We start from the raw sequence: 10,015 nt of genomic DNA, 5'->3' as shown, positions 1-10,015 counted from the left end.
AATGTGGTTACCATAATCACGATGTCTCTTCTACTCTAGTTGGTCACCCCTATGCGGGTAGGTTGAAGTCTACTGAACAGTCGTTGCTTGTTGATATGACCAAAAGTCAAGTCAAACCTGCAAATATACTTCTCACTTTGAAAGAAAAAGATGATTGTAATGTTACAACTCTGAAGCAAGTGTATAATGCAAGATATAGGTACAAACGTTCAATAAGAGGTTCAAGAACTGAGTTACAACAGTTAATGTTGATGTTGGAACGTGATCACTACATCCATTTTAGTAGATGTCTTGATGAATCTGATGTGGTAAGCGATTTGTTCTGGACCCATCCTGATGCTGTGAAGTTGTTAAATTCATTCAACATTGTGTTCTTAATGGATAGTACCTATAAAACCAACAAATATCGGTTGCCATTACTTGAGATTGTTGGTGTGACCTCAACGGGATTAACTTTCTCGGCCGCTTTTGCATTTTTATCTAGTGAAAAGCAAAATAATTTCATTTGGGCTCTTGAAAGGCTAAGAGGTCTATTTATGACGTCCGAGGGTGGTCCACAAGTCATTGTAACTGATAGGGATCTTGCTCTAATGAATGCTGTTGGCATGGTGTTCCCTCAGTGTTATCATCTTCTATGCCGTTTCCACATTCAAAAAAATGTGCAGGCAAAGTGCAAAATGTTAGTAAATTCTATTGACGCATGGGATGTTGTACTTCAAGCCTGGGAGAATGTCATGGACTGTGAAGATGAATTAAAGTTCAACGAGTGTGTTCATCGTCTTGAGCTTGTTAGCCAGCCATGGCCTGTATTCTTTGAATATGTTAACGACTCGTGGATCATTCCTTATAAGAAATTCTTTGTGAAGGCATGGACGAACAAAGTTATGCATTTGGGGAATACAACATCAAACAGGTATGTTTGTATTTTGCTATTAATTAAATTTTTTTTTATTAATGGTTTATATGATTTCCTTGTATAAATTGTACTAGGGTTGAGTCTGCTCACTAGAGTCTGAAGAAAGTTCTTGGAAGTAGTATGGGAGACCTTTGTTCGTGTTGGGATGGAATTCACAACGTTATTATCTTGCAACACAACGAAATTAAGGCGTCTTTTGAAAGAAGTATAAATCTGATCAGTGACTCTTACAAGGCATTGAGTTATAGAAGATTAGTGGGTAATATTTCTAGATGTGCCTTAGAACTCCTTGCTCCAGAATTGGAAAGAGTAAAGAAGATTGGATTCGATAGTAGTCGTTGTGGCTGCATTCTCAGACAAACTTATGGTCTACCATGTGCGTGTGAATTAGCACGATATGATCCTGGGATTATTCCTCTCCAAGAAATTCATGTCATGTGGACTAGGTTGAGCTTCTCCAATGTCTCGTCTTCACAATCTGAAGGGCAATTATCTATTCAGAGGGAGGTTGATCTACTGCTTAATCTTTTCAAAGAAGTTGATATTGCAGGAAAAGTGACCATAAAACATAAATTACTTGACATAGTTAGCCCTTCCATGACATCGATGTTACCACCACCGAGTAAAGTTAAGACGAAAGGTGCAGCTAAGAGTCATAGATCAAAGAAGTCAACCAAACGTGATCCCTCCTATTTTGAGCATGTGGACGCCTTCATAGAGTCCTCAACACAAGACACATTTGTTGCAAAAACAGAAAACAAGGTGAAGAGCAAACGTGTAATTGAAGAGAAAGTAATACCCATGCTAGAACAGTTCAATCCTGTTTTTCATCCATATATACTCGATGTTGTCGATGTTGTGGCGGACGGTCATTGTGGATATAGATGCATTGCTGCATTGTTGGGTATGGGTGAGGAGTCGTGGCCTCTAATAAGACATGATCTATACAAAGAACTTAGCCAATGGCGAGATGAATATGCAACGTTAGTTGGAGACTATGATCGTCTGGAAGAACTGAGAAAGTCTTTGCTAGTTCAATCACCATCAGGGGTATAACTTCTATACACCACTGTTGAAATTTATGTATTACAAGTTTTTTATGATTTTGTTTTATTATAATCTAATTAATTATATACAGGCTAATCGAGACAAGTGGATGACTATACCAGACATGGGGTATGCGATTGCTAATCGGTATAATGTAATCCTCGTGTGCTTGTCATCAGTTCAGAATTTGACTATATTCCCACTTCGTACATCCCCACCTACTTCGCAAAGTCAACATCGACTAATTTGTATCGGACATGTTTACAATTCTCATTTTGTTCAGGTATATATGTTTATATATATATATATATATATATATATATATATATATATTATTTTTATAAATAACTTTATTTCTCTATTGACTAATTGCGTATTTACAGGTTCGTCTACAAGAAGGCTGTCCATTACCGACAGTGGATATCATATCATCTAGCAATTGTTACCCAAAGGCAAAAGGGTGGGCATCATTTTATAGAGATAGGATGCAAGCATTCCTAGATTTACACATAGTGGATCGTAGTTATGTAGATCTCATGGAAGACTGATATTTGTTGATTGTATTTAAGTATTTCACTGTTGTAGTTTGTAATTATTTTACCAATATATAAAATTCTAACTCCTTTGGCCAAGGGACGGATATATTTTGGCCTCATTGGTAACATTAAATAACTTAATATAAAATACCATATATAGATGAAATATCTTAACACAAAATCCAATACAAATGTCAACTCTAACATCAAATACAAATAAATCGACTATCCAGACGTAGATGGTCGTCGACCTCGAACTCTACGTCCTCCTCTAGTCTCTTCCTCTTCAAGTACATCTTGAGCCATCTGCAATAACTCATGAGTGCGATCCCAGGCAACTGTGCCCTCAGTAACATCTCTACAGTCTATCATCCGCTGGAGACCACCTACAATGCGTTTCACGAGACCCTGTCATAATAACAAGTTAATGTCAAATATTAATAGTTACTTATAATATTAACAACTAAATGTGTGACATATCAATAAACCACTGGAAGATGATGACGGTGACGTCCTCTGAACTGTTATGTCATCTGGCAAATTCCGACGAAGTCGGGGCACAAGCACAAGGCTAGGTCGGTCGGCCTCAGCTCCACGTAAAATGTATGGATGAGAGACTCTCCTAAACCACTGCAAATATCCATCCGAACATGAAAAGGGAGCTGGTGCTTGGACCACTTGATGTACAACAAACTGCTCGTGCTTTTTCCACCGATCATCAATAGCCTCAAAGTCCATCATGGGAACCGAACTAGGCGGTCGTGGAATAGGCTGGATGAAGCCAAATTGTCGCAACACACGCTCAGGCAAATGACGTTGTACGACGGTCCCAACCCTCAGGAAGCCAGAAAACATGCTATGTGTTACCAGTTGTCGTGCAGCTCTGTGTGCTACATATGGGTTCCAAATCATCCCATCATATGTCAAGCCATCCAACTGGACTCTAACATCAGCTATAGCGGAAATGGCGCGTCCAGTGACATAACGTAGAGCACGGGGTTCGGTCTCCACATATGTATCCCGTACTTGCTTCCTTCCCAATGTAGGGAAGTGCTCGTATATCCAAGCCTGTATCAAATAATATTTCATTTAACCATTATCATATAAAACTAAAAACAAGTGAAATAAAGAATAAAATGTTATATAAATGGGTACCTGCAGAAGAGGTAGATATCCAGCTAATTGCTTTGTATTTGCAAAGCTGGCATCTCTTAGCTGCTCATATAAGTGGACAAGAGCAGCAACTCTCCAACCATATGTACGACATGTGGAAAGATCTCTAAATAGCTCGAGATAATGTGTACGAACATAGGTGGCGCTTTTGTTAGCAAATATAGTGCACCCTACAAGGTGCAAAAGATATGCACGTGCAGCAAACTCCCACAGCTCGTTTTCACAACAACTGTGATACAAGTCTCTCAACCAGCTCAGTCGGACCTGTGCACCCCGACTTTGATTCAGCTCCACACATGCCATGGCCCGGTCAACACCAAGAAGTGTCGTCAAAATCTGAACAGAATCTTCATATTCCAGATTTTCAGTGGAGCAAAAGTTTCCACTGATGGAAAGATGGAGAAGTGACGATACGTCATCCAAAGTGATGGTCATCTCCCCAATGGGTAAATGAAAAGTATTAGTCTCGGGATGCCATCTCTCCACGAAACCCAATACTAACCCAAGATCGATATATTCATATAAAATATCGCACAAAGGCGATAATCCAGAAGCTAACACAAAAGGTGCAACAGCAGGGTGAGGACGTCCTAATTTCTTAACTTTTTTAATATGGGAGACCACTTTCACAGCTCGATCCTACCAGAAGAAACAAACAACAATAAAAATACTTAACAACAATAAAATTAAACCTATATAAAAACTTCTTACTGACCTGACCATCCCATATCATGCGTGCAACATGATCCTGGTACTGCGTCAATAAAGATGTATCATACGGCCCACCAGGAAATCCTCCACCATCGTTATCAATGACCTGCTCGTCCTCCCGATGAACGTCAGGAACCTCATTCTCAACAATGTCATCCTCAACGACATTAGCCTCATGCTGACCCCTTCTACGAGCCGATGCTGTCGGTCTCTTTCGTGCAGCACCGTGTCTGGAACTCTCGGGTGCATCATTTGAACCACGTCTAGATATATTTCCTCGTGTCCTCACCATATCTGTAATTCAAATTTTGAAACATTAGAATCCAATACAAATTTTGAAACATTAGAATCCAATACAAATTTTCTGGAAAAAAAAATAAATTAAATAAACAACAAATGACACGGAAATTCCGATAACAAATGCACTTTCTGTCGTAGCAAAGGTAACAACTTCTCAATTTAAATTTTTACTGCTTCGTGATGAAGACAAATTTCCTCTACGGCTTCTAGACTTCATGGAAGAAATCACACAATTTAAAACACGCTCCACCAACCAATTTAAAACACGCTCCACCAACCAATTTAAAACACGCTAAAACGAGATTTAGAAAAACAAAAAAAAACTTGAAACGGAATACATATTCCGTTTCAATAAAAAAAAAACAGAAACGGAATACATATTCCGTTTCAATAAAAAAAAAACCAGAAACGGAATACATATTCCGTTTCAATAAAAAAAAAAAAAATAGAAACGGAATACATATTCCGTTTCAATAAAAAAAAAACATAACGGAATACATATTCCGTTTCAATAAAAAAAAACGGAAACGGAATACATATTCCGTTTCAAAAAAAAAAAACGGAATACATATTCCGTTTCAATAAAAAAAAACAGAAACGGAATACATATTCCGTTTCAATAAAAAAAAAACATAACGGAATACATATTCCGTTTCAATAAAAAAAAATGGAAACGGAATACATATTCCGTTTCAATAAAAAAAAAAAAGAAACGGAATACATATTCCGTTTCAATGAAAAAAAAAACAGAAACGGATTTGGAATTCCGTTTCACCTTTTTGGGAAATGGAATCCAAATTCCGTTTCCAAAAAAAAAACAAAATAAACGAAAACGGATTTGGAATTCCGTTTCAGCTCTGTGGGAAACGGATTCCAAATTTCGTTTCCTTAAAAAAAAAGGGTTTGAATTCCGTTTCAGGCATGCTCGTGGAAAATCTGGAAAATAAATCAAACCAACACGATCTTCTAATCTAAGTGTAAAATCAATTACTTACACATGCATGCACTGTAGTAATATTAAAATAGCATTACTTACCTGTAAAAGATGGAGAAGAGGACTTCCGCCAATGGAGAAAACGGACCTGCCGGAGAAGGGGAGAAGAAGGCTGCGTGGAGGAGAAAAGGGTGCTGCGGCAGCTTCGGAACAAGAACGGTTTGGAGGAGAAAATAATGCTGGCTGGGGAGAGTGGACGCTGTCTGGGAGAAGACGAAGAAGATGAAGACTGTGTCTGCGTGGGAGAAGACCAGGGAGAAGAGGGCGAGAGTGTTACGCGTACCTAGGTCAACAAGATTCTCTGTTGGGGGTGCAGGGAATCTGATTCCTCTACTTTATAGGGGTACGTTTTTGGGGGTGCATACGGCGAGAGTGTGTGCTGTGTGCTTTTGGGGTGCAGAGACGCGGTAAAAAAGAGACATCCAGTAACTCTTCATTTTTACCATGGGCAAACTTGGGAATAAAATTAGTTTTGGGGGTACTGAAGATATTATTGGAGGTGTAGGGAGAAGCCCCCTCATTTTGGCTAAACAGAAGCTTGTTAATGGGCTCAATTAAAAACCTCATTATTTGTAATAAAATAAAAAGGTGGTCAAAATGAACTCTGGGAGCTTCTCCGTCAAAAAGTAAAAGAAGAAAGAGAAAATCCTGCATCCTTGCACTACACCCCTCCATCCTAAATAGAATATGCTTTTATTGCAGCCTGCACCCCAAAGACTTTGCTTATTGATTTTTCTTGAATAATCAACTTGATTGATGAATTTGAATGTTGTTGTGTGTGCTTTGTGTCATAGGTGGTCCATCTTTTTTACTTAAGGGTGCCATTACAAATGTCGACATACGCTTCGAAAAATATAACTGTGAATGTCGACATCCGTTTTATAAAAAAATTGCTATTGTGGATGCATTGCGGATGTCGACATCCACTTCATATTTTTGAGAAACGGATGTCGACATTCGTTTCAGTTTTTTTTTTTTTTTTTAAATTTTGGATGGCTTCATATTTTTCAGAAATGGATGCCGACATACGTTTTTTTTTTTTTTATTTTGGTGCATTGCGGATGTCGACATCCGCTTTATTGTTTTCAGAAACGGATGTCGACATCTGTTTCAATTTATTTTTTTAATTTTGGTACATTGCAGATGTCGACATCTGCTTCAATGTTTTTAGAAACGAATGTCGACATCTGTTTCAATTTTTTTGTTCAATGTCATCCATTTTTACAGAAAGTCATCACTTTAAGCGACCCTTCACCACCATCCAGTACTGTTGTTCAACCTCGTCTCTACACTGTGTTGGTTCTCCTTTGCACGTTCCAAGTTTGCGTTGGGTTGCGCATTGAGGGGAGTATTGAGGCGGGGTTATACGATTCTGATGAGTCGAGTTTTAGCGTTGAGAGAAGCTTATTAAGCAGAGTGATTTTCCTGGTGGGGTTGCACTAGACGACGCAGGCTTGGGCCAGGATGGTGGTGAGGCCTGTGGTGGATGACACAATGTTTGGGGTTGAGAGAGAAGTTAGATTGGTGGAGAGGGTGGTGGTGGCGGCGAGCTTGGGTGGGTTGTGGTGGTGGAGGTTCAAGGAGGATGTGGAGTTCTTACGTGGCATATGGGTTCTCGTATTCATCTTCTTCCTCTACAAAGATTTTAAATGTATGTGCATCTGTGGAAAAACTTTCCTGGCCCATTTTCAAAATTAACCTGCAACCCAAGACCAATTACGTTGCAATCCACAAGTGACTTTTTGCACAAAAATAAAATCACAGATTTGGAAAGTATAGTTGAAAACACAATTTCTTCCCATACTTGTTGGACTCCAGCCTGTGCACACCAATAACATATGCACATACATTTAAAATCTTTGCAGAGGAAGAAGATGAATATGAGAATCCCTATGCCACACAAGAACCACGCAAAAATACTTCACACACATATAGAGGGGTTGTCAACAAAAGGTGAGGGAAAACCAAATTAAAACCTCCCCAAATGCCCACAATCGTTGGAAGCCTTCGTGGGTGCAAAGAAATGGGGTTGGGGTTTTTCAATGGCAGCTTTCGATGTTCAACAATGGCAATTTTTTAGACTACAAGAGAAGGGTTCTGCAGGCGTGGTTCAGGATAAGAGAATGACACAAAAATGGGGTTGGATAATGGCAATACAACGGGGTTCCAAATTGGGGTTCAAGAATGTGAAAATGGTTTCAAAAATGGGATTTCGTAGTTGAGAAATGGGGTTGAAAGAGAGGGAAAGAGAATGCACTTTTGGTACCCACACGCGAAATAAAATTTCTTTCTCAAGTGACCGCATGGGCAATTTAAAACTAAATTAAAAATTAAAATAAAAATGCTACCGTTCATTCCACATAAGGTGGTAAAAAAAGTAGTAAAAAAAATGTCAACCAATCATTTTTCTAATTAAAAACTCAGAACCTTCATTCATTCCCATTACTACCTTGAACCGCTTATGCTCTTATCTTTATTAATAAACAAAAGAAACTAAACTAAAATTATTTCCAAATCAATTAAAAGCCAGAACCTTAATTCATCAATATGCCATCTCAACTTTTACCCGAACCCTAACTCTTGCATACTCACGGCTTCCATCTCAACTACCACCTGATCCAAAAGGACTCTCACACGGGTTATCTCTATTCTTTGGTGCCTTCCCAAACATCTCGCTCTAATGGATTAAAATTGGAAACCCTAGTTTAAGAGAGCGAAGAAATTACAGATCATTATTACCATTACATATCACACTAACGTGGACAAAAGGATGATTCGAAGTGAATTCAGTAACCATCACAACACAACATCACCGAAATTGAAACAAAGCAATTGCAATATTATCTCAATGTCAGAAACGGAACCAAGTGCAACAAACATTCATTCTATGGCGAAGTTAAATTAAAAAAGGTAAGGATGAGAACCTCCGTTGCCGTGATTCTTGATCATTTCTCCTCTTCCTTCTGCCTTTCTTCGATTTCTTGATTCTTTCTCTCCTTTCCTCCCGGAAATCTACCAGAACTCCAAGAACCTCGACCAATCTCCCAACTCCCTTCCTTCTTTGTCGGGTTCTTTTCTTTCTGCCCCAAAAAAACCCCAAATCATCTTCGTTCGGTCTCTTTTATAGTCTTTGGAAGCGAATGGATAACCCCTTTCTGTTATGTCAGTTACAGTGTTTAATAAGTGCATGTGTCGGTTGGAAAGAATGTTCCAAAAGGATCTAAACGAAGGACCATGTGGGTGAATTAAGTGTGTGGTGTGCGGGTTTTAGTGACGGGTGTGCGTGCGTGATGGTGTGAGCGTGGTGCGAGAATAGTGTGATGAGGGAGGAGTGTTGGTACGTGATGTGTGTAGCAATGTGAGTTCGAGTGAATGTGTTTCGTGAGAGTGAAAAAGAGAGTGTGTAGTGTGAATGTGTGGTGTGGACGTTAGTGATTTTAAATGAGGGTTGTGAAAGAGAAAAAGGGTGAGGCGATGAAAATGGGTCAATGAAGTGTGGGTCCAATGGGTGTGTGAGAGAGAAAAAAGAAATTTGAGTGTAGTGTGGGTCCTACGGGTGTGAAAAAAAAATTATGTTAAAAAAAAAATCGACACGTGACAGTTTTGTATAAGAAGAATTTTTGGAGTGAAAAAAAGAAAATAAGGATTTGGTTAGAAATAAAAGTTGGACTTTTATTTTTGTTATTACTATTTATTTTTTTTTATTATTATTATTTCTATTTCTAATTAATTCCTGATAAACTCCGCGGCGAGATGCTCGACCTCCAGCACGCCGCTGCCTTCCTCCCCCGCACCAGAATTCAGGCCTTGACCGACTACTCCGTCACTGCGGGCTTCGACCTTTGCATTGTCACCGCCGGTGCCCACCAAATCCACGGCGAGTCCAGGCTGAACCTCCTACAAAGGAACGTCACCCTCTTTCACAAAATCATACCCCCTTTGGTTCGTTACTTATCGCAAGGAGCGGGATGAACTCCTCTAAATTGTTTAGATGATTCAATTAGCGCGTAAAGTTTAAAAGTAAAGGAATAAATTTAGAAGTGAAAATAAAGAATAAAAAAGTTTTAAAATAATAAATAAAGTCACTTAATTGATTTTATAGGAGGTTTAAAACTAATTTAAATTTAATACATCAAAATCATATTAAATTATTAGTAAATATAACGTTATTATTGTAGTCTCGTTTATGTACCATATCATTACCGTCGTGTAAGAAATTATAGTAATGACGGTGCTAAGAACTGAAATATGTGTACTAAAAAGCAATGGAATATTAAAATATATGAAAACAAATTCTTATAAAAAATGTACAATAATCATTGACTAATATTTTAATTG

The 10,015-nt window shown here is 38.5% G+C and overlaps 2 protein-coding genes across 2 annotated transcripts; one reads left to right on the top strand and one right to left on the bottom strand.

Annotated features, from left to right (window-relative positions):
- Positions 1–774: 774 nt before the first annotated feature.
- LOC114170021 lies at positions 775–2,618 on the top strand. Its single transcript, XM_028055486.1, has 4 exons — positions 775–913; positions 991–1,966; positions 2,055–2,246; positions 2,347–2,618. The coding sequence occupies exons 2-4, from the start codon at positions 1,037–1,039 to the stop codon at positions 2,509–2,511; spliced, it is 1,287 nt and encodes a 428-aa protein (XP_027911287.1). The 5' UTR covers positions 775–913; positions 991–1,036; the 3' UTR covers positions 2,512–2,618.
- Positions 2,619–2,738: 120 nt separating this feature from the next.
- LOC114170639 (protein MAIN-LIKE 1-like) lies at positions 2,739–9,055 on the bottom strand. The gene is made up of 4 exons (XM_028056163.1): positions 8,602–9,055; positions 4,388–4,677; positions 3,655–4,311; positions 2,739–3,567 (listed from the first exon to the last, which is right to left on the bottom strand). Exons 1-4 carry the CDS (start codon positions 8,624–8,626, stop codon positions 2,956–2,958), a joined length of 1,584 nt encoding a protein of 527 aa, XP_027911964.1. The 5' UTR covers positions 8,627–9,055; the 3' UTR covers positions 2,739–2,955.
- Positions 9,056–10,015: the final 960 nt, after the last annotated feature.

The sequence above is a fragment of the Vigna unguiculata genome, chromosome 11, assembly GCF_004118075.2.
Source record: "Vigna unguiculata cultivar IT97K-499-35 chromosome 11, ASM411807v1, whole genome shotgun sequence".
NCBI lineage: Eukaryota > Viridiplantae > Streptophyta > Magnoliopsida > Fabales > Fabaceae > Vigna > Vigna unguiculata.
The sequence above is the reverse complement of the archived record's forward strand: the minus strand, read 5'-3'. Positions and strand labels throughout refer to the sequence as shown.